Source organism: Pinus tabuliformis, chromosome Q (assembly GCF_031772625.1).
Source record: "Pinus tabuliformis cultivar Carrire ecotype Pingquan chromosome Q, CPIR1, whole genome shotgun sequence".
NCBI lineage: Eukaryota > Viridiplantae > Streptophyta > Pinopsida > Pinales > Pinaceae > Pinus > Pinus tabuliformis.
Window position 1 is genome coordinate 1168146065 of NC_142296.1, and position 25949 is coordinate 1168172013.

Genomic DNA, 25949 nt, shown 5'->3' on the forward strand with positions numbered 1-25949 from the left:
TCCTGAGGGTGAAACTGCTCCATTTCGGCTACTGGTTCTTGTGTAATAGCAGCATCATCAATGGATTTTTGTGTAACAATTTCTTTTTCTCTCTGATCAGCTTCCACTTCCACTGTTGGTTCTTGTGTAACAACAATGTCATCCATAGGTTCTTGTGTATCATTTTTCCCTTAGTGAGCTTATGTTTTGACCACTGGTTCTTGTATAACAGCAGTGTCAACCACAGGTTCATGTATATCAGCTTCTTCTTTTTCCCCTTGGTTAGTTTCTGTTTCCACTACTGGTTCTTGTGTAACAGCAGTGTCAACCAAGGGTTCCTGTGTATCAGCTACCAAATTACTTTCTGTGGAATGCTCCATCTCAGCTGTTGGTTCTTGTGTAATAGTAGCATCTTCAACGGGTTTTTGTGTGTCATCTTCCCAGGACTCAATTTGTGTTTCCCTCAAAATGGTGTCCACTACACAGACTCTATACCCCGCTGCCACTAGCTCCTTAGCACAGGCTGTGCACACAGCACCCGGAACATTTTCCTCCCCAGCCCTATCTACAGCCTCAGCCAAAGTATCTAACCCTGGGGCCCTTGCCTCTACCTTATCCTCTGCTAACTGCTTCCTTAGCTTTTCATTTTCTCTTTCTAAACTTTCAATTTTAAGCAGCAAGGATTGGGTCTCGTTCTTACCTGGTGAGGAAGGTTCCTCCGGCCGAGCCTGCTCTTCATCTTCCTGCCTTACTGCCTCCTTGTTCTTCTTAGACATGGATGGGGACTCTGGGTGCCCGCTAACCCTTATTCTCTGTTTTGGCCGCTTATCACCAATTGGCTTGTCAACTGGTCTCTTTCCAGCCCTTACTTTCGAGGGTTGGGGTTACTCCTTGGTTTCCGCTGGAGCTTCCTCAGACATCCCAGTTTGCTTCCTACGAGTAGTCCTAGCCTTCTTTCTCATGAATTCCTCCCAACTCCTGCCCTGGTGACTTAGGGCGTCCAACACAATTAGCTTGATGAGGCCGTGGTTTGTGATGCAAGTCTCTGGATGCACAGTTGTCTTCACGGCCGCGACCATATGCCTAATATTTTCCAGCAAAAAGTACAGGAGGTTTATCAACTGTCGATGTCGGAGGTGGTTTAGCAACGGGAAGTGGTAATTGAATACAATTGTTGCCCTTCCCTCACAGGTAATATACTTGATGAGGTAAAGGGCGACATCAGCCCATGGCTGGGGAAGCGACAACCTGTCAATCCCCCTTCCTTTCTTCACCAATCGTTCCTCCCCTTGGAGAAAATCCTCCTTCAAGGAGGGGTCATTAATTTTTCTGTTAAACCACCTTTTACCCTCTGTTGGTAATGTCGTCACACGGGAAATTACCTCTTTTGTAACTTCCAACTTTAATCCCCTGACCTCCATTTGATTCCTCTTTAAATTCTTCGCGAATTCCATAGCAATTGCCCCGTCTGATCCTTCCAGCCTTTGGAAAAACTCAAACCAGCCTGTGTCTTTAAAAATTTGGCATGCTTCGAGGTAGTTTTCCAATGCCTCTGTTGATCCTGGTTCATGTCGAATTGCTGCCCCACCCATTGCTACACAAGTTCAATGTTGTTCTCCTCTCTTCTCCCCCTTGAGAAGTTCCGAAGCGGTCGGCACAATACTCAGTTGTTCTAGCCCTGCAACTGTTCTCCTCCACTTCTATCTGAGAACTCTGAATGAGGATGCAACGCTTCAGTAGTGGGTAAATGGTAGGGTGACGCAGGCAGGAATTTCAAATCAGGATTTGCAGTCAGGATTCGTACTGCGCAGTAACATTTCCTTATTAATGCTAAGTTATGGGAGGTCTAGTTTAAGGTACAATTCCCTTTTTTGGCATGATCGATCATTAAATGATAATGATTACAAGATCATCATGCTTTGGTTGTGGTTTTTAAATGCTCACAGGTCATGCAAAGGTCATGTCATCATGTAATTCGTCCCCCCTGGCTTAAATGTGACAACCGACCTCGACCGTCAAAAGGGATATCGCATTAGATTGCCATAATTACTAAATAAAAGAGGATAGCGATATTACCATTTTATGACGTACCTGGTGTGATGTGGAGAGAAGACATTGGTGACGAGGTGCGCAAATTTAATTCTGGCAGTCAAGGCAACTGCTCCCGAATCATGGTGATGCATGCTGTGTATCACAATAAATAATTTACTTGGATTATTTCTAGAAGTCGTCGGCTATTACAGATGTAACAGCCAAGACGACTGTTATGTATTATTGATTTCCACAAAAGATAAAAGCAAAGAAAAACACAGTCGTGTGATAGCATTATTGTAGGATATACTTGAAATAACAAATGTTGTTATAGAGTGTGTAACAGCCGCCACAGAGTGGTTTTCAACTGCTACAGAAATTGTCTGTCTGCGCCCGAAAAAGGTTTTCACAGCCAGATTGTTTTATTTTCTTTTTTTTGTTTATATATATGTATATATAAGGTGTAACAACCGTCGACAGAGGTTGGTTTTCAGTTGTTACACTTATTGAAAAATTAGAATTTTGGCAGCACATGGGGGTTTCCCCTGCTCCTATAATCTGAAGATCCGAATTCGTGACAATGTTAACAAATGAATCCCTTGAAGCAAGTTTATGATATAACCGAAGACGGTGCCCATTTGCAAGCAATGGTGTCCTCGCACTATCAATGGTAACCAAATTCACAGTCCCATTGTCAAAGACTGCATCTACATCATAGGAACCTAGCCATCTTGTGCAAAGCTTACCCTTGAAATAATTGAATCTTGAATCATATAAGAGAGCCCAATCTCCTTTTGGAAACTTCTTCTTGATGAACCTGTCATGCCACTTAGCTCTTTGCTGCTGGATAATCTTTGTTTGCTAGATAGCAGCGAACCGTTTCTCCTCGAATTCATTGAGCTGGTTCAACCTTTGCTTTTGTGTTGTAGCCAGATCCAAATTCACTTGCAATGTTGTTCTCAATGTCTTGATTTCGAACTCAATAGGGAATAAGGGATTTTTACCATACACAAGTTCGTATGGTGAGAATCCCGTAGTATTCCTCCACGTAGTTCTATATGCCCACAACACTTCTGGAAGTTTATCAGCCCAATTCCTTCAGTGACTAGCCACAGTCTTGGTAAGAATCCCCTCAATGACTTTGTTGGTGCTTTCCACTTGGCCATTCACTTGTGGATGATAAGGTGTTGTGATTCTATGATGGATTTTATATTTTTCAACCAACTTTTGGATCATATGGGATGTAAACTGGGGCCCTCCATCTGTCACTATCTCCCTAGGTATACCAAAACGGACGAAGATGTCTTCAAACAGGAAGTCTAAAACAGCCTACTCCATGGCTTTGGTTAGTGCTTTTGCCTCAACCCATTTTGTGACATAGTCGGTGTAGACCAAAATGTAGGATTTATGTCTAGATGAAGGATTAATTGGTCCCACAAAATCCAAGGCCCATTTCTCAAAAGGTTCTAAGACGATTTGAGGTTGTAATGGCATCTCATCTGATTGCAGCGGTTGGCCCATTCTTTGGCAACTATCACATCCTTTCACGAACTTCTTGGCATCCTGAAATATTGTTGGCCAATAATATCCTGTCGAAAGGAATTTGTATCTTGTCCGCTTGTCTGCGAAGTGCCCTCCACAAGGTTCCTCATGACAAGCCTTAAGGATGTCAAAGATCTCATCTTCCCTAACACAACATCTGATTTGGAAATCTGGTCTAGTGTGATAGAGATTCCCATCTATCCAAGTATAGGTAGCACTTTGTTGTATGATCTTTCTCTTTTCCTTGGAGGACAAATATTGTGGAAACTTCCCTGTAACAAGATAATTGGCTATATCTGCATACCATGGTGAGTAAGTAGAAATAGCAAAGAGATATTCATCAGGGAAAGAATCCTCAGTAGGAATGCAATTGTCATCAATAGTTAACCTAGAAAGAAAATCAGCTACTACATTATCTTTTCCAGGTTTATCGACAATTGTGATATCAAATTCCTATAACAGCAATAACCAGCGTGTAATTCTACCATTGGTAATTGGCTTATTCATTAGAAAACGAATGGCAGAGTGGTCAGTGTGTAAAAATACTTGATGCTTAGTGATATAATGTTGAAATTTATTGATGGCATGCACTACCAGTAAGAATTCCTTCTCGGTCACTGTGTAATTGAACTCAGCTGGAGTCAAATTCTTGCTTATGTAATAAATAGCATAAGGTTTCTTGTCCTCCAACAACACCTACAGCAATATCATATGCATCTGTAACTATGTGAAACGGCAATTCCCTATTAGGTCCACGTAAAACCGGAGCTGCTGATACACATCGTTTCAGCGTCAAAAAGGCTGCTCACTTTCCTATCCACAAAAAGTCTACATCTTTCATGAGTAAAGAAAACAATGGCGATGCAATTTTTGAAAAATTCTCTATAAACCTTCTGTAATACCCTGCATGTCCCAAGAAACTACGTACCTCTTTTTGCGTCTTGGGAGTTGGAATTTTCAGAATTACCTCTATTTTAGCAGGGTCTACCTTGATCCTGTCAGCAAAAATGTAGTGTCCTAGCACAATCCCTTCAGTCATCATCATGTGACATTTTTCAGTGCTCAAAGCAACATTAGTTTGTACACAACGTTCCAACACTTTTTCTAAATTAGCTAATGCTGTTTCAAAAGCATCACCATAAGGTGTAAAATCGTCCATGAAGATTTCAAGGCAGTCATTCAACAAATCAAAAAAAATTCCCAATATTGCCCTCTGAAAAGTTGTTGGCACATTGCAAAGTCCAAAAGGGAGTACTCTGTATGCGAAAGTTCCCCAAGGGCAAGTAAAGGTTGTTTTATCCTGATCCTTTGGGGCAATCTGTATCTGGTTGTAGCCACTAAACCCATCTAAAAATGAAAAAAACTTTTTCCTAGAAAGGGTGTCAAGGACCTGATCTATGAATGGTAAAGGAAAATGGTCCTTTTGAGTGGCCTTATTGAGTTCTCTGTAATCCACACAGACTCTCCACTTGCCATTCTTCTTAGGAACAATGACAAGTGGAGACACCCACTGACTGTCAGATATCAGATAAATAAAGTTAGCACTCAGGAGTTTTTGTAATTCTTCCTTCACTACCTCCTTTAGCGCAGGGTTCATGCGATGTTGCAGTTGTCTAATTGGTTTGCAGCCATCTTTCAAATAAATGCGGTGAGTGCACAGGTTGGGATGAATCTCTTTCATATCCGTATAGTCCCATGCAAATGCCTTCTTGTATTTTTGTAACAGCAGTTTGTTTTGCTCAGCAGTCAGGTTGGGGTTAATGTTCAAATACTTTCCTAGTTCTATTTTGACTGGACTGCTGTCAGTATGCGGAGTGGTTCTCATTTGTTCAAAGTTTATATCTTCTACCTCCTCTTCCTCCTTTGAATTTTCAATAGAAGCGACAGAAAGCGAGTTACTAATAAAGCCATTAATGATATCATCTTTTGTCTCATCCTTGAAATACTAGGCTTTTCCTAGAGTGAGGAGCGGTAGGGAAAGATCCAATTTAGGCTCAAATTCATCCCACCAAGGATTGTTCAAATCCATATTTGGTTTTTGGGGGTAAAGATTAAGGTTCTTTATAGCCTAGCCATCTGAGATCATCATAGATCTAGATCTGCATCCTATAAATGCATCTGCAATGGCCAGCCAAGGTCTCCCTAGGATCAAAGGATGTCCCCCCAGGTTGGATTTGGTCTGTAAGATAAGAAAGTCAGCCGGATACCTCCAGGAAGCTATTGTGATTACTATGTCTTCTAATACCCCCTCAGGTTTAACACGGGACCTATCTACTAATTCAAGTACAGTAGGCGTATGTCTAAGCCCATGTAACCCTAGGGTGGTAAAGAGGTCCTTTGTCATCACATTAATGGCAGCCCCAAGATCAATCAATGTATTAGTTATGGGTTTGTCATTAATATAGACAGTAACCGTAGGGTTTCCCGGATCATTATACTTGGTTAGAAGAGGCTGAGCAATCATTAATTCGAACAATTTCCCCATCACGTGTATGGTAGCAAGGTCCTTAGGCTTCCTTCTAGGTTTCTTAATGCACAGATCTCATACTGTTTTGGCATAAATAGGTACTTCTTTAAGAGCTTGTAGCAGAGGAATTCGTACGTGCAGGTTTTGCAACTCCCTAAGGAAATCGGATTCAGGTTGTGAGGTCATTCCAGTCTCAATTAATCTTTGAGGATATGAAGGATTCTGAGTCATAACAGTTGAGTCGGCTGCTACAGGTGTATCAGCCTTACCCGAGTTGGTTGTTACAGGAGTAACAGTTCTTCTCAGGTTGGTTGTTACAGACGTAACAGTTTGCTCTGTATCGGTTATTACAGGTGTAACAGCTGCCTCAAGATCTACTATACCTCCTCTAGAAGGTTCACATTCCTCCTCAGTAATGATAGGGGAGTGATTTGGTTTAATTACCTTACTCGACCATAGTTGAATTTCATTAAGTCCAACGGGAGTGATAAGGTAAGTCTAGAAGGTAGTCGAAGCCTCTATGCTCTGGGCTGCTTTATTATTCGGGTTAGGGTTAGGTTGCACAGGTAGTTGGGGTCGCACAGGCGGTGTAGGAATAGGAGTTTGGAAAGGGGGCAATTGTAGCTATTGCTGCATTGGTAATCCAGGTGGGGCTGTACTCTGGGCATTCCCCCTCCAGTTCTAATTCCAAGGGTATGGTTGAGATGGAGGATATTGAATAGAGGGACAGGGGGACCACTGGTTCCAGGGCGAAGGAAACTATGCTAGAGAAGGAGCAAAGTATTTCCATGGATATTGTTGAGTGTTATATGCATTATTCCATGAATTAAAAGAAGAAAAATCTTGGGACATACCTGGAGGTCATGGCTGCCATGGTCTCCTAGGTGCGATGAAATAAGAGGACTAAACTTCTTCACTCAACTCTCTAAGTACTGCTTTCAGTCTGGGAAGCTCCGAACATTGACCTGTAGAATGTTCCAGCTCACAAATATTGCACAAGCTGATGTTGTTCATTTCACACTCCCTCAAGGGATGTTTCTTTTGGCAATTCGAACAGAACACAGCCAGAGGTGTATCAGCTTCTCCTTGTGTCTTCTTGATTTGTGTTGTCGTTATCTGGGCAGATAGAGCACCGAGGATGTCAATAAATATTACTTTTATTATTAATATTTAAAATGTTAGTCAATGAATTCCCGATCTCTGCTCTAGTTACTCCTCCACTTGCAGATTTTTGTATTCGGGCAGAGGCATCTCGAATTGTGCTTCTTCCCTTCGACGATCCTCTAAAGAATCTTAGACAGAGCTTTACAATTTCGGCGAATGGTTCCTAAGATATGTCCCCTTTTCCTAGTAGATTCAGGGTATCAAGGCAATGGTCCCTCATTCCTCTTATAAATATGGTCTTCAAGATCTCGTGATCTAAATCACTGTGTTTAGACCTCTGCAAATTATAGTGAAACTGCTCTACGTAGTCCTCCAGGCTCTCATCCTCCTTTTGTGTCATCCTGAATACTTCCTCTCTTAAGTCCCTGGTTCTGCAATAGTCTTGATACTTTGATAAGAATGTCTCCTTCATATCGCTCCATGTTCGAATAGAAGCAGAGCCTAACCCCATGAACCATCTCAGGGTTGCTCCTTTTAGAGTAGCAGGAAATAATTTTAATTTCTGAGCATCTGAAACATAGTCATAACTCTTGCATAAGACATCAAATTCAAATAAGAAGGTGTCAGGGTCTTCTATAGTCATTCCTTGAAAGGATGGTAAGGATGATAAAGGAATATTTTTCATGGGAGCCTCGCCTCTGATATCCCCAATTGGGAACTCAAAGGTGGTGACAGTAGCATATGTTTTAGTGTTGTTGTTATTGTTGTCCCCCATTGCTAACCCTTCTAATCCTTGTTGTAACAGACGTTCTTCAAACTGTTCTTGTGATTGTCTTGCAGGTGAAATTGATGGCTCAAGTGACTTCAAGGCTAGTTGTTTCACTGCACTGCCTGAATCTGGATATTGATAAACCAATAGGTGCTCTCCTGTTTCAGGTTTTTGATGTCCCCCTTCAGTTTCCCCTTGTCCCTCAGTCCTAAGGTTCTGGTTACTAGCTTCCCCCTGTTGTTCCTGAATTGGATGCTTAATCTTGGGAGTATTTTCACTAGCTTTAGAATGGTATGGCCCCGAGACAAAGGAATCGGAGGTTTCTGTCCTTGTTATAAGAGTAACAGCGTTTCATGGCCCTGTTTTCCTTACGTCCCTTTGAGAACTTGACTGTTCTTTTTCTGCCTTTGAGATCAGTTCATGGATAAATGTTTTCCTTCCCAAATCTACACTCTTCCTTTCATTTTTACGACCTGTTTTTCCTATGACTAATTAGAGTGGGGGGTATTTTTGGTATTTATATAATTCCTACAGTTGCACACATGGACCCTATGTGTATTAATTCACACCCTAAGTGTCTCAGTCTTCGACAGTGGTGAGCCCGCCCAGGTATGTTAGAGCGATGCGCAGGTTCTTACCTCTCGTCTTACCGCCCAGCAACTGAAGAGTTGAAGACACGCTTTAAAAAAACACCAAAATGCCACACCCTAAGTGCCCTAGTGATCACAATGGTGAGCCCGCCCAGGTATGTTAGAGCGATGTGCAGGTTCTTACCTCTCGTCTTACTGCCCAACGATTGTGGACTAGGAACACTCTATCATCAAACAAACAACTTGGTTGACTGTATCGTCAACTGCCATCCCCAGCAACGACGCCAAAATGTAGTGTTGTTTTAATCAATCCTAATTGACCAAGACTGCAACCATTTAATTGTCAACCCAGGGTAGGTCTTGTTGTTTCAATGGAGTTTGCACTATCTATGCCGATACACTATAGCCAAGAATAAAAATAGAAACAGTAAAGAATGTTGTTGAATCAATTGCAGAAATTAAATCATTCATGTAGAAATTAAAACACTCTACAGAAATGAAATCACACTTCACGATTACCAGAGCAAGGGCGCGCCACACACTGAACTAATAACTACACTAGCTGGTCAACTACCATACTGCTTAATCAAATCAATGTAACAACATAACATAATTCTAGAACTAAAGCAGATATATTCTACAATTTATACAGCAACAGCAGAAAACCATACAAACAATAAAAGAAACAATAATATATAGCTACTTCTACCGCTGTAGTCCCTGCTAAAGAGGAGGGTCCTTCCTCCCTAGCAGGGGCGCAAGAATGAACACGAGATTAGTTAAAGAATCAAATGAGAAACAGTAACAGCATCACCACAGTGTCTTCAATATTAAAAATAATTAAAAGTTACAAGATCAAAATAATAGTGCTCTCTATGCCGTCCCCGTACATGAGAGATTAAGTTTCTCTTATAGTTATTACATACCCAAAATCAGGAATAGATCAGTCATGAGAATCTCACGATTCTCATGCTGATCATAAAATAGAAATCGTTATAACCTGTTCCTAAATACAAATGCTATTCAAATACATTGGTTAAGATCACAACCGTTTGGATCTGTTACTTTCTAAATAAACAATTCATAACTTCTGATAGCTGTTGCATGGAATAGTACCCACGACTTTGCCAGCTACGATGCAACAGCATCCTGCGGTCAAATGACGGTTTGGGATGTAACAGCAATCACTAGGTAACAGCATCCTTGTAACGGCATCTGAGGTGTAACAACGGTCACCTTTAACAGCACGTGGTGTAACAACAACGCCTATAACAGCATACAGAATGTAACAGCTTACAAAGTGTAACAGCGATCTGTTCCATCCTTCTCTGAGACCGATCAGCGCAGCTTGTTCACTCCATAACCTCATTCTCGCAAGCAACACCTGAAAAAAAGGAGAGGATCCAAAAGACTTCTCCAATGCTTACCCCAGTTAGCCACAAAAAGGAATATTGCATCGTTATATTCAGCAAAAATGGCAAAATAACATGACGGCGAAATAGATTTTTATAATAAGAAAAAATCGATTAACATGTGAAGTTTTCATTGGCTTGGAGGGAAAGAGAATCAAAATTGGGGAAAGAAAGTGTAGGAAATAGGTATAAAAACCACACCCAACAGTTGATGGTTAGCAAGTAAGCCTGATGGTACCTAGACTGGCTGAAAGCTTTAGTTCATCTCAATCCCACTCGGATAGATTGCCCTGGTCAGGAATCTAGTCCATGGCATTGTGGTGCCTAAACTCTTCATAGTTCATATGGTTTGAGATCTTCCTTGTACTTGTATATGTTATTATGAATACCTCCCTAGTTAAGAGGGAGTGTTGAAAAATGTAACTAGGTTCGGTCTTCATAAATGTATTTGAGTCATTATGTAATGTACTTGTCAAAAGAATGAAAAAGAAAAATTTTATTATTATCACAATGACTTATTAAAGCATGGGTTTCATGCTTGGGTCATCATGTTTTAGGTCAAAGTCCCCATTGAGGACTTCTAGGATTTATTCTGAGTCATTAGAGTCATTGTCCATTTAAAGAGACCCTTATGGGCTTTTGAATCATGTAAAAAGATTTATTATGGAGTCAAATTAGGTATTTGACACTTCCACACCAAATCAACCTCAAGGAGATCAAGTCGGCCTCAAACAAGGCAATTCGACCTCACCTCAAGCCTATATATACAAGGAGCCCGAATTCATTTGGAGCACTCTCTCACTTTCTCATAAGTTCGATATCCAGAAGAAAGAGCTGGAAAAGTGCAAAGAAGGAAAGGAGGCTGAAAGAAGTGTGAAGTTGGAGAAAGAGAAAGGAAAAGAGAAAATCGAAGCTTTGGGCTGTCTCTCTATCTCTCATTTGGATTCCTCTAGGAGATCGAAGTTTTCCTTATCTAGTCGAAGTTGTTGTTGCTACTGCCATCTGCTGCTTCAAGGTTGAAATTCTAGGTCAAAGTTGTTGGAAGAGGAGGTTGATTTGGTAGTTGGAGGAGGTATGTGTCAAAGTTGAAGAGTCTCAAGAAAACCATTGAAGGAAGAGATTTTGACTGGGTTTTCCCCTATATAGGGGTTTTGCCTTAGCAGAGTGCCTATATATTGTGTCTTGTGTTTTTGTGATCTTCATACACAGATAATTTGGTAATTGCTTAATGAAAGATAATATAAGAAATAAGTAAAAGAAGCCAGCATAATTCACAAGTAATTATCAAGAAAGAGAAATCTAACCCTAATTCTACTAACATTGATTTCTCAACACGTACGAGTTGTAGTAGGGTAGAAACTTCAATTTTCTTCTTATGCTTTGATTACCTTCTCTCTCCTTTGATTTTTCCCTTCTTCGTCTTTGTTTAGATGCAGAATGTCACACCCCTATCCCGATGGTAGTCTTTCAACCACACATAGGCAGGTGCAGCACCGCCACACTTTTTCTTTTCACCAATACTTAAGTGTACAGGCTACGCCTAACCAAACACTTAATTATTACTTCAAGTGTTATTATTGCAACGGAAATAAACTCTTCAATTAACCATTCATCAATATAAATGCACAATGGAAATCATCAACACATCATCATAAGTGGGAGGGGCAACTCCCAGAAGTTAGAGTATGCCCGATATATATATATATATACATATATATATATATTCTGTAATTCAATTATACATAAAATTATACAATTCGATGTTGCCAACAAGCCTTGGCCTGCACACCTTTATTTTACAAAACCGTGCCTGCAAATTCTCTAAGTTGTGCCACCGTGCACGCTTACCCAAATCGCAGAACTTTTTGGCACTATCGTACCCATCGTTCACCGTTTGTGGTTCACCCGCACCTTCGGCATGCCTTGCTACTTCTACCTACCGTTTTTGGTTCACCACACACCTCTCGGCATTCTGTCGCACCTTCGTTTAGGCCTGAACAGTTCTCGGCCCGCCTGTTATAACTTTTGGTGCCCTACGCCCATCGTTCACACGAACGCTGCTACTCAGCAGCGTGGGTGTTGTCTGCGCACAAGTCTGCCTTAGCGGCCTCGGGTCGCAGCCTGCCCACCCAAACAACTCCGACACCCACTCGGCATTCGACCCAACCACTATAATACGTTGCGGCAGTCTGCCTGCCTGCAACATAGTTCTGCAGTGCAGCCACCTGTCAAGTGTCTTGGCCCAATCCAAAGAAACCCCGAACTTCTGCCTTGCTAACTTCAGTCCTGCACCCTTGCACTTTCGCCTATAGCTTTGGCTTGCTCACCCTGTTTTCTCATTGTTTTGTGCTTGTCTTTGTTTGAGTTCGATGATGGTTGAAATGACCATCATTCACTCCAATATATATGCGTGTTACCATGTGGCAACACCAAGGGTTGCGACCTTTCATGGTCGGCCCATCCTCCATGTACACGTCGGCCTGCCCATATATGTATGTTGGCCCAACTTGTATAATTATATATCGTTGCCCCATCGCATGTGTATAATTGCCACTCATGTCGGCTAGCCACCCGCTCGCTCGATCTCCATACTTCAGTTCCGCACACTCCATCTCTCGCCCATGGGCACCTTGCCCGGGCATGCGCCTGCTCGAACGCCCAACTCGGGTCACCCGACACACTCACCCATCGTACGCTCCCATCGCACATCCGAAAGTCCACCTCCGAGTCGCCTTTAACCAAATGTGGGCGCTTGTCAACTCAAGGTCGTGACATCCTCCACCACTCTGAAAATGTTGTCGTCCTCGACAACACCATCTCAACAACCTCCATTGCTAAGACATATCCATATATGTGGGCACCCAGATAGCTCCACCCATGACCTGCTCCATGCTCCAATCCCATCAAACTCTACAAGAAAATCATGTGTTGGATCCCCCTATGATGGTGATTAGTTGGGTAGTTAATCCAACCGTAACATTGCCTCCACAAGAACGCATGATCCTCACATCATCATGACTATCTTCGCATCTTGTTGTCAATTGTGTCCATCTTGCCCCATGTGCCTACTCATAAAATATAGAGGACTCACTGCCATGAGCATAAGACAATGAGCCTCATCCCCATGTCAGTCTAAGAAGAGGTAGGGGATGGGAAAGTCGATGGCTCTCCATCCTCCTTCTCTAACAGCTCAATCCATCTATCCAGATCTTCCTCCTCCAATCTCTGCATGTATGCTTCCCGGCTCTCCTCCTGAGTCTTTGGTCTAGCATCCTCATTTCCTTCCACTGCCTCTAGCCTGCCTGTCAAATCCAGGATACTATCAGACAATGCTCTAATAACCTGTGACTGCTCCATGAGTTTTGCCTCTACAGTAGACAACCTCCCATAGATTTCTTTGTCCTGCTTGATGTCCTCCACATTCATCGCTGTCAATTTACATCCAGCTGTCATAGCTGCCACAGTTGGTACCCCCAAAGGTTCATCATCCCGTCCATCGTAAATGTACAACTTCTTCATATGTGGCACCATCATAGCCTCATATTGTTTCAAAAATTCCATACCCAATACTACCTCATAGTCATCCATCTGCACAATCGTGAAGTCGATCTTTCCAAACCACTCACCAATGTTCACATCCACATTTTCTGCCATACCAATGACTTTATCTGGTGGAGAGTTCACTGCTTTAAGACAAGCTTGGATTGGTGAGAACTTCAATCCAACTTTTCTCACAGCTTCCTCCCTGATGAAGTTATGGGTCGCACCACTGTCCACCATAGTGAGTAAAGTGCCTTGCCCAACCTTCATGCTAACATACTCCAATTTGTTCCTCTCAGGATCCTGCCTTGGGACAGCCTCCGTGGCCACTGCAGCTCCTAAAATATGCATCACCCCAACTGTTGGTTCCTCTTTCTTCTTCTTTCCATCGGTTTGTGTTGTTGCAGCCACCATTGATCTAGAAGGACAATTCTTCACTGTGTGGTTCTCTCTGCACAACCAACATTTCAGAGGCTTCTTCGTCTTCGACTTGTCACTCGATCTCGAATGCTCCTCCTTTGTAGATTTCTCCTTCGGTTTATCAGACTTCGTCTTTCTCTCTTCGGTCCCTTCATCATAATGTTCTACCAGTCGATCAACTGCAGCAAATGCTTCTTCTAGAGTTTTGATCTTTTGCCTCTTCACCTCATTGCATGCCCAAGGTTTCAATCCTATAATGAAGTTGAATACCTTGTCTTTCTCTGCCATATCAGGTAGTTCCAAGATCACACTCGAGAATTCTCGTTGATATGCTTGTAGACTCCCTGTTTGCTTAATGTATTTAATCTTTGTCCTTGCATCCCAAGTCTCATCTTGTGGGCTAAAATGAGTCTATAAAGCCTTCTTCATATCATCCCAAGTAGAGATGTCATCAGCATCACCGTTGGCAATCTGATTCAACTTTTGTCTCCACCACATCTTAGCATCCTTAGTAAGGAATTGAGCAGCTACTTTGACCTTGGCTCAAGAATCCCCAAGTGCTCCAAGTATTGCTCCATATTCCATAAGAAATTGCCAAGTGCTTTGGCACTCATCATCCCATCATAAGAATTAGGTTCATTGACTTTCACATGAGCAGTCCCTCCAATCGATCCCTGCCCAACTGCTTTCTTCAAAACAGTGATTTCATTCCAAACATCGTCAAGAGCTTTTTGCAGCTTCAAGATTTCACCCAAACCTTGATCTCTTACAGATTCCAATGTTGTAAACTTATCTCGCAGCTCAACATTCTCAGCTTTCAATGAGCCTGTCTTCGAAGCAAATTCCTCCATACTGTCCAATAACCTGTCCATAAAAATTGTGCTAGATTCACCTGTTACCTGAGGTTCTTCTACGTTGTCTACCATCAATTTTGCTTGTGATCTTGTCAAGACCATACACTAATCCGTTCACCTTCAACCCTGCAACTTGTCCTTGTCAAACTTCTTCAACTTCAATCAAAGCCCTGCAAAAAGTAGGCTTTGATACCAACTGTCACGAAGTGGAAGATGTATCTCTGCTTCAAATCTTCAATCATGCTCAACTCGACCTGAATCAACCTCTGATACCAACTGTCACGCCCCTATCTTGGTGGTAGTATTTCAACCACACATAGGCGGGTGTGGTACCGCCACACTTTTTCTTTTCACCAATACTTAAGTGTATAGGCTACGCCTAACCAAACACTTCACCAATTATTAATTCAAGTGTTATTATTGCATTGGAAATAAACTCTTCAATTAACCATTGTTAGGAAACCAGCTTACAAAAAGATAGAAAAGATAGATCAACACCTTAGAATTTAGCCTCTTCGAGGGGGCAACCTCCTTTACATTACACAAATGAACAATTCTTGGATGATACAAATGACTAAACCTCCCTTCTATATATAGGAGTCTAAGGGGTCACAATATAATCAAGCTGACCTAACAGTAATAACATAAGGGCACAACAATAACAATAGTGGGTTTCTATGGGGCACACTAATAACAATATGGGGACAATAGGGGCACAATAATAACAATAAGGGATACAATGACAATAGTAATGGGGGAATCACTAGTATTATAGGGACCTAACATGCCCCTCTCCTTCTGAAAAGCATTGTCCTCAATGCTTGAGTAGTTCTGGATGCTTCTGTATAAAATTTTCATCCTCCCATGTGGAATCTTCAGCGGATAAGTTCTTCCACTTGATGAGATACTCTGAAATTGATCGATTTCGTAGCTGTTGAGTTCTTGTTTCTGTGACTGCTTCCGGTTCCAATATGATTTTTCCTTCCTCATCAAGTTCTGGCAATATTGTTTGAACTGGGAGCTTGTCACCTATAACCTTCTTTAAACATTAAACATGGAAAACTAGCTGCACTTGGGAAGTTGCAGGAAGCTCCAATTTGTATGCCATAGTACCAATCTTTTGCAACACCTTGTATGGACCATAATACTTTGGTGATAATTTATTATCCTTCTTAGCTTGCTTGAGGGACATTTGTTTATATGGTTTTAGCCGTAGGAATACCCAGTCACCTACATCAAAAATTTTGTCGCTGCGATGTTGATCTGCTTGTTGTTTCATTCTATTCTGCGCCAACTTGAGGTTATCCTTTAAGAGTTGGAGAACTTGTTGTTGATGCTCGATGTGATGTTCCACTACTTGAACCTTAGAATTTTCTCTTAAATATGATGTGATGGATGGTGGATGATATCCATAAAGTGCCATAAATGGGGTCATTTTTGCTGCAATATGAAAGGAAGTGTTATACCACCATTCAGCTAGAGGCAACCATTTGACCCATTGTGTTTGTTTATCAGATACAAAGCAATGAAGATATCCTTCCAAACATTTGTTTACTATCTCAGTTTGCCCATAAGATTGAGGATGATAAGATGAGCTATGAGCTAACTGAGTACCGAGACAAGAAAATAATTTTGTCCAAAAATTTCCAGTGAAAATGGGATCTCTGTCGCTTACAATAATCTTTGGGTTTCCATGTAGCTTTTGAATTGTTTCCATAAATGCAGTATAAACTGTACTGGCTTTAAATGGATGCGATAATGCACAAAAGTGTGCATACTTGGTAAGTCTGTCAACTACCACTATGATGACACTCTTTCTTTCGGACTTGGGTAAACCTGTGATAAAATCCATTGAAACCTCCTCCCAACGTTGGCTTGGAATGCATAAAGGTTGTAATAGACATGGGGTCTTAATTGTTTCAACTTTATTTTGTTGGCAAACCAAACATTCCGCCACAAACTTTTGAATATCCGATGTAAGGCCATCCCAAAAAAATTCCTTCTTAACCCTGTGGTAAGTTTTTAAAAATCTTAAATGCCCTCCTAAGGGAGAAGCGTGCAATTCCATAAGAATCTTTTGTTTGAGTTGGGAATTCTTATATAGGTATAAGCGATCTTTGTACCATAACGAATCATTTTTCCAGCTAAATGTATCAGATATATTGGGATCTTGTTGTAACTTTTGAATGAGTGCCCACACTTCTTCGTCATTCTTCGTCATCCCTTGCTTCGTTTATCCAATCTGGTTGGATAATAGAAATGGCGCACAACAATGCTTCCACATCCTCGTCCTTTCTTGAGAGTGCATCTGCCATAACATTTTCCTCCCCTTTTTGTAGATGATTTCAAAGTCATAACCCAACATCTTTGTGACCCATTTTTGTTGCTCTTTAGAGAATAATATTTGTTCTAGAAAGTATTTAAGACTATCATGATCCGTTTTTACCTTGAAGTGTCTTCCCATTAGGTAGAGTCACCATTTCTTAAGTGCATGTAGTATTGCCAACATTTCCTTCTCATAAATAGCTTTGTGTAAATACTTTCATTTGATTGGACGACTTTCGAAAGCAATGGGTCTTTCATCTTGCATTAAAACAGCACCAATTCCATTTCCTAAAGCATCACATTCCACAATAAAGGTTTTTGTGAAGTTCGGCGTAGCTAAGACCAGTGCTTGGCACATTGCCTCTTTAAGATGTTCGAAGGCTTTTGTTGCTTCCGAAGTCCATGAAAATGCATCTTTCTTCAATAATGTTGTTAGAGGTGTTGATATTCTCCCATAATTCTTAACAAACTTGTGATATACCCTGTCAACCCGAAAAATCCTCACAGATGCTTTATGGATGTGGGGATTTTCCATTCCTTAATGCCTTTAATTTTGCTAGGGTCTACCTTAACAACTTCATGAGATACAATATGACCCAGATATTCCACCTCTTGTACTCCAAAGAAACATTTGGAGCTTTTTGCATATAATTGTTTCTCCTTCAATAGTTTGAGCACCCTGTCAACATGTTCAACATGATCCTTCCAAGACTTGTTGTAGATTAGTATATCATCAAAAAATACTAACACAAATTTCTAAGGAAGGGTTTGCAAAAGGAATTCATCAAATCTTGAAAGGTAGAAGGTGCATCGGTAAGGCCAAAAGGCATGACCAAAAATTCATAATGACCCTCATGAATTCTGAATGTTGTTTTCGGAATGTCTTCAATATTCATTCTGATTTGATGATATCCTGAACGAAGATCCAATTTGTTGAAGTAAATTGATCCATGCAATTCATCAATGACAGGAATGGGAAATTTATTTTTAATAGTGAGCTTGTTGACCTCCCTACAATCCGGACACATGCACCACGATCCATCCTTCTTGTGCACCAATACTACTGGAGCAGAGAAAGAACTTTAAATAGGTTGAATTATACCAACCTCTAGCATTTCTGCAAACATACATTCAATTTCACTTTTTTGGGCATAGGGATATCTGTACGGCCTGATGTTTGGAGGAACACTTCCTGGAATCAAATGAATAGCATGATCATGATCACGAATAGGTGGGAGGCCTTTGGGAGTCTCAAATACCTTGGAATGATTGTCTAAGACTTTTTGGAGATCTGGAGAAATAGATGATTTCGATGTGGGAACCTCTAGCGAACATAATTGTGCAATTACGCCTCGTTGTTCCTTCTTTAAAAGCTTTGTCATACTGTTAGAGCTAATTATCTTTCCCGGTTTCCCTGCAATACCCCTCAATTCAACTTCCTTTCCTTCCGCACAAAATTTCATGAAAAGTTCTTGAAAATTAAAAGCTATTGTACCCAAGGATTGTAGCAATTGGACTCCTAGTACAACATCAACACCACCCATTGGAATGGAAAGCATTGGGCTATTCAATACATATTCTCCCATGGATAGCTTGATGTTATGGCACTTTCCAGAGCAATTTATGGTTCCTCCACTTGCAACCATCACTTGACACTCTAGTGTTGGATATAGGAAGCAATTCAATTCCTTGGCTATCTTACAATACCCCTCGATTCAACTTCCTTTCCTTCCGCACAAAATTTCATGAAAAGTTCTTGAAAATTAAAAGCTATTGTACCCAAGGATTGTAGCAATTGGACTCCTAGTACAACATCAACACCACCCATTGGAATGGAAAGCATTGGGCTATTCAATACATATTCTCCCATGGATAGCTTGATGTTATGGCACTTTCCAGAGCAATTTATGGTTCCTCCACTTGCAACCATCACTTGACACTCTAGTGTTGGATATAGGAAGCAATTCAATTCCTTGGCTATCTTACAATGAATAAAATTATGGGTACTTCCCGAATCTTGATAGTTTGAGGAGAGGTAATTCTAACCAATGCATTACAAGATATGGTCGGATTCATTTCTTCTTTATCTAGGGTTTGTTCCTGGAGTATATCCTCTTCTTTTGACATTTTTTGTTCCTTTTCTTCCTCCTCTTCACAATCTATGTAGAGTAATTTCTTCTTAGCACACTTATGACCTTTATTGTATTTGCTATCACAACTGTAACAAAGCCCTTTTGCTATTTTTCTTCCAATTGTTGTGGTGTCAACCTTGTAGGTTGTGGAAGGCTAGGGGCAACAACACTTCTATCTTTATAGTTGTGAGTGGTAGGCTTCCTAGTTGCCATAATTTTGCTTTCCATTTTTCTTGCAAACCTGAATGTCTTCTCCAATGAATCAGGTTTCCAAAGGCGAACCTCATGTTGGATATTATCCTTTAAAGTCCTTATGAACACATCAATCCTATGCTCCTCTGGAATATCTTTTACCCTTATGTTCAATTTTTGGAAGTCCTCAATGTGCTCCATCATTGAACCATTTTGTTTGAGATTTATCAATTGGCTAAAAAAGGTGTTGCTTTTTATATCCTCATAATGTGTTATCATTTCTTCCGTAAAAATTGCCCAAGTGACAATTTGTTTACGAGAGAGCAAAGCCATCAATACCATACAAACTGATTTGGTTCCAAATATAAAGTTGCAATACGTACCTTTTGTGTGTTTTGCATGTTATGAAGATCGAAAAATTGCTCCATATGTAGTATCCATGTTCCAGGATCCTTGCCATCAAACTTCCTCATATAAATTTTTGGAACATGGTGGGTCTTCAATCCAACATTAGAGTCTATGAAATCATGATTAACATTTCTTTTGTTCTCATCATGAGTTTCCTTTACTACCCTTTCACCATTAGTAACCATTTCTTGTAGCAACTTATTCAAATTTATCGTCAATTCTTCCATCTTAGCGTCCATGCCATTCATCTTAGCGTCCATGCCATCTATCTTAACTTGCATGCCATTCATATTAGCTTCCATGCCATTCATCTTGGCTTCAGCTACCTTTTGTGAGAGTGAAATTTGTTATACTTGGTCTTGTAATTTTGATATATCATGTTGCATTTCTTCCTCTTCTTCACTAGTCATGCTAGAGCTTTCAGGTTTCTTACTAGGTGTTTCCATTTTCTTTCTTCGGGGCATCAATCAATGCTAATAATTCTTCACTATTCCCTTTGAATTCCTTCAAACTAATTTTTCAAACCAATCTTATGCAAAATTTTAAAAAAACTACACACCTTTTTTCACTTTGTAAGAGCTCGATATTGAATCTGTTGTATCTCTGTAACTACGGATCTCGAATATCTGAAATCACGTCCTGCAGTAGCCCTTTGAGTCCTCTTTCTAACCCTGCAAGTCTGATCAAGATTGGATTCTCCAAGGAAGAGTTATGTCAAATCTCCCACAGTGACCTGATTATAGACTAGTTTAGTAGAGCGAACTTGTACGAAGTGCCACGTGTCACTGTTTCGACCTTAGTACCTGAAACTGATATACAAAAAACTACAGGTCGTCCTCTTTCTGAAACTTCTTACGAAATTTCAATCTGATGCTCAGAACAAAAGTTATGATAATTTTCCCCAGGTCACTTGTTTGGAATGTAATTCGGGAGTCTACAAAAACCCTAACTTCCTCAGATCATATCTCCGAAAATATAGCGAGACAAGCTCTGAAATTCGAACCTGAAGTTTAGAACAATTTTGGCTCAAATGGGTTTTTTTTAGCTTTTGAAACGTCGCAGAAAAAAAGTTATAGCGAAAATGCCACGATGACCTGTTTGGAGCAGCGAAACCCTAGAATCCAAAGCTTTGATACCAAATGTTAGGAAACCAGCTCACAAAAAGATATAAAAGATAGATCAACACCTTAGAATTCAGCCTCTTCGAGGGGGCAACCTCCTTTACATTATACAAATGAACAATTCTTGGATGATACAAACGACTAAACCTCCCTTCTATATATAAGAGTCTAAACGGTCACAATATAATCAAGCCGACCTAACAATAATAACATAAGGGCACAATAATAACAATAGTGGGTTTCTATGGGGCACACTAATAACAATATGGGGACAATAGGGGCACAATAATAACAATAAGGGATATAATGACAATAGTAATGGGGGAATCACTAGTATTATAGGGACCTAACAACCATTCATCAATATAAATGCACAGCAGAAATCATCAACACATCATCATAAGTGGGAGGGGCAACTCCCAAAAGTTAGAGTCTGCTCAATATCAATATATATAAATTATGTAATTCAATTGTACAAAAAATTATACAATTCGGTGTTGCCAACAAGCCTTGGCCTGCACACCTTTATTTTACAAAACCATGCCTGCAAATTCTCTAAGTCGTGCCACCGTGCACGCTTACCCAAATCACAAAACTCCCTCGGCACTATCGTACCCACCGTTCACCGTTTTTGGTTCACCCGCACCTTCAGCACGCCTTGCCGCAACCTGCCCGCACCACACACCTCTCGGCGTTCTGTCGCACCTTCATTTAGGCCTAAACAGTTCTCGGCCCGCCTATTATAACTTTCTGCGCCCATTGTTCACTCGATCGTTGTTACTCGGCAGCGTGGGCACTCTCCGCTCACAGGTCCACCTTAGTGGCCTCGGGTCGCAGCCTGCCCGCACCCAAACAACTCTGACACCCACTCGGCGTTCGACCCCACCATTGTAATACATTGCAGCAGTTTGTCTGCCTGCAGCACGGTTGTGCAGTGCGGTTGCCTGTAACGTGTCTCAGCCCAGTCCAAAGAAACCTCGAACTTCTGCCTCGCTAACTTCGGTCCTGCACCCTCGCGCTTCCACCTGTAGCTTCGGCTTGCTTTCCCTCTTTTCTTATTGTCCTGTGCTTGTCTTCGTTCAAGTTCGTTGATGGTTGGAATGACCATCATTCACTCCAATATATATGCGTGCTACCATGTGGCAACACCAAGGGTCGCGACCTTTCATGGTCGGCCCATCCTCCATGTACACGTTGGCCTACCCATATATGTATGTCAGCCCAACTTGTATAATTATATATCGCTTTCGTGTCGCATGTGTATCACTGCCACTCAGGTCGGCCTAGCCACCTGCTCGCCCGATCTCCATACTTTGGTTCCGCACACTCCATCGCTCGCCCATGGGAACCTTGCTCGGGCGTGCGCCCGCTCGAATGCCCAACTCGGGTTGCCCGTCGCACGCTCCCATCACACATTCGAAAGTCCACCTCCGAGTCGCCTTTAACCGAATGCAGGCGCTCGTCAACTCGAGGCCCTGACACAGAATATACTTGATGATGTGATGGATGAATGATCTTTCCAAGAGGTCGAATTGTCTCTTATATATAATTGTCCAGGAGGGTTGAATAGGGGCCACTAGGCCGACTTGGTCATCTTGTGGGCTTACGACTCAAAAATAAAATTTAAATTCCCTTTTTTACAAATGTCCAAATGGGACATGACTCAAAAAAATTTTCTTTTGACTCAAAAATAAATTCTTTTGACTCTAAGCATGAAGAACATGCTTTAACAAAACAAATATAATAAATATATCAATGATAAATTTACATTATGAAAATTGAACCTAGTTACAACTTCAATGGGGATTTACTCTCCCTTTAATTGTGTATGTGTTAGTATGTGTGTTGTGAATAATTCTACATGCATACAATTCTAAGGCAGAGAATGGATTATAAGGCATTAACTACACCAAAAGCTTTCCGAATCTGGATGTTGGCTTTCAGGTTGATGCGATAGCATCCTCCCTCATTCTAGTATCAGCATACCTCATAGTTTCTATGCCATGCCTTGTGGGACCTCTTTGGTTTAGGGCTGTTATTTATGTGATGTCCATAATGATTTCAAGTCTGACCAATTTTGAATCCAATAAACAGTCATTTTGCAAAGGCTGATATTTTGAATTAAGTTAAACTAACATAGCAAGAAGAGAATAAATTAGTCTTTACAGGCTATTTCACACTACGATAAAATAAAATAAACAAATAAATTTGGTTTAGCTTCACCTCACACACAAGCATGTTAAAAATTCTGTTAAGGATAACATTCACTAAACTCCAATAAACTCTTATTTTTCGCTGATTCTCAAAATACATTGGAAGGTACTCAAAAAATTTCTTGTGTGTATGTTAACATGTTTCAGATATTTTATCTTTCCTATTCTAAGACACTGACTTGTGAAATGGTCATAAGGCTAACTAAATTTCTTGAAGTGCCTCAATGCTTAAAATATTGTCAAACTTCAACTTGACATTAGTAAACAGGGACTCATGCGGCGCGAAATGACCATATTCTGTTAAGCCACTCATTATAATTTACCTAGTGCGAATTTCGAAATACCCAGACTCTGTTTAAAAACTTATTTAGGCTAACAAGCGATTTGAAACCCCTAAAACCGTAGTCTAGACTAAGTGAACACTTGAGTTCAGAACACTAAACATAACTGAAAACTGAGGCAAATTACCAATGACTTCCTGTCTACCAGACAGTATAATCATTGATGGGTATAACGGACTAAACAGATAAAACCATCGATGGATACTGAATTACAATCTATCAAAAATTCCCCCTTCAATTGATCTTTGGGCAGCACATAAACCCCAAGAGGCCAACTTAAATTGGGCACTAATTCCCTGAATTTCATTTGAGTAATGTATGTTGAGTACCTGCGCGCAGAGCAGGGGTGTCTTTGTTGGTAGCCTTGAATTGAACAAAGCCTGCTTCGGATGGTGCAGGGGGGAGGTATGAGCCAACCTGTATGTCCTTAGCTTGCGATTCCTCTGTTCCAATTAATAACATCCAAAGAGCAGCTGCTGCACCACTTCCCATGCACACCCACCTTCTGCTCATTGCGGGAGCAAATGATTGTCCATGTTGTTGATGATGATGCAGCACTTGGCAGCGCGTACCATGGAATAGCCTCTTCCGTGCATGCCTCTCCTTCGTCTTTTTCTTCAAATGTATGGGTGGCCCAATAGTATTGTAGGTGTATGAAGGTGGAATGGATGAACATTTGCACAGAGCAGAAGCTGTCGTGGCTGTCTGCATCCTCCCAATCTCTCCTTACCCACAATTCTATCGTTGGACTTTTACATATATCCGCTCCGCTTCGATTTTTGAAATTTTTCATATTCAAATATATATTTTTTAACTATACTCGCTTTTACCATATTTCTTGGCACCTCGGCACTGGCAACTTGTAACCATGATCTTTCTAATGAAGTGTTATAACGAATTGCAGATTAATTTTGTTTGGTTAATTAACTGAAACCATTTTATAAAATTTTCGAATAACTTTCTTCCTCTCGTTAACGGTGGAACGAAAAAATCTTAAAATTTTCAGACTACACAATCAACAAACAACGATCCCAGAAAACCAGATAATATATTGGCTTAAATATCAACTACATGAGTTAAAATTGCATTAAAAAATACTATAAATTTTTCAAAAACTAGACTTATGATTCTAACACATCATAACACATATTTATATTTAGAAAAGGACTAATAAGTAAGCACATGATGAATTATAGTGATGGTCATATGTTCACAATTGTGAATATTTGGAGGTATGGAGACATTTTTCCATTAAAGCTATACAACCAACCAAGTGAAGTTGAGTAGCATATCTTCTCTTAAATTCTTAAATTCTTTGGTGTATAGACAAAATGTAGTTTAAGTGTATTTTGTTTTGTTTAATCCATGCTATCAATTATCAAACATATATATTTATATGGAGCATCACAACACTTCTTTTGATGTTGTACAACTCTTTTTGTTCATTTAATTGTTGAATGAGATGTTCTTGAGTTGTTTTAATAATGAAAATTACATATTAAACATAAAATAAAAATATTGATAACTACCCAACTCTAACAAATAATTTTGTAGAGACATACCTCTCTCTAAGCATTTAGATTCAGCCCTTCTTGATTAAAGAGAAGCACATGTATTGCAGATCCTCATCTTTAACTTCTTATGGATATGGACACCATTGATTTTTTTTCATATTCTTGTGAAATATGCATATGTAATGAAATCTTTAACTTCTTATGGATATGGACACCATTGATTTTTTTTCATATTCTTGTGAAATATGCATATGTAATGAAATTATCATTTCCTTTAGCACCTTTAACATTTTTCCCCTGAGAAATATCTTTGTATTTCTTATGAAAAATATACATGTTTGAGTCTTCAAGGGACTGCGTAAATTTAACAAATAAGGCTCTAAGTCATTGCAACATAGATCATCATCACTTGTGGGAATTGAACCTAGGTGGGGAGAATAGCAATCATTCCTCCCAACCACTTGAGATAATCCCAATTAATAGCACCTTCAATATTTATTTCTATAAGTTGTAGATTTTCTATTTGAAGAAATTACATGGAACATGTACTATCTCAATTTGGCATACAGTCTCTATCCCTCGAAAAGAAGTATCGCATCCATGACATTGTAGTGTTCATTAATGGTTCACTCTCTTGTCCATGATGTGATTTTGAATCAAATGTAAGATCCTTTTCCAATCTTGTTTCCATTCTTGATAGATAAAGATTGTCAATTAAGTGAATTCCTTTGATGCCTTTTTGCAAAGTAAACATTTTTCAATGCAATAATCCTAACCTAGCTTTGTACATTTTCCATGTTTTTATTCATGACAAGTGTGCCTTCCTTTTATCCAAGGCATATCTACATTTTATATCTTTCAAACAATTATTTTGACAACGTTCACTTGAAATAAAGTCACTAATAGAGGGGTGGGAGGACGGGGAGGGGTGTTTCATGGCCCCAAGGAAGTTAAAGTTGTAGAGTATTCAGGGGGCTTAGGATGCATGACAAACA

The 25949-nt window shown here is 40.3% G+C and overlaps 1 protein-coding gene across 1 annotated transcript in view; it reads right to left on the reverse strand.

The window, feature by feature from the left end:
- LOC149223841 (psbP domain-containing protein 6, chloroplastic-like) overlaps positions 1-24219 on the reverse strand; it is a 129860-nt gene extending 105641 nt beyond the window's left edge. Inside the window, exon 1 of the mRNA XM_089385942.1 lies at positions 23770-24219. Coding sequence (XP_089242068.1) covers positions 23770-24151 — 382 coding nt within the window. The 5' untranslated portion in view covers positions 24152-24219. The remainder of the gene's footprint in view (positions 1-23769) is intronic.
- Between the last annotated feature and the right edge of the window lie 1730 nt (positions 24220-25949).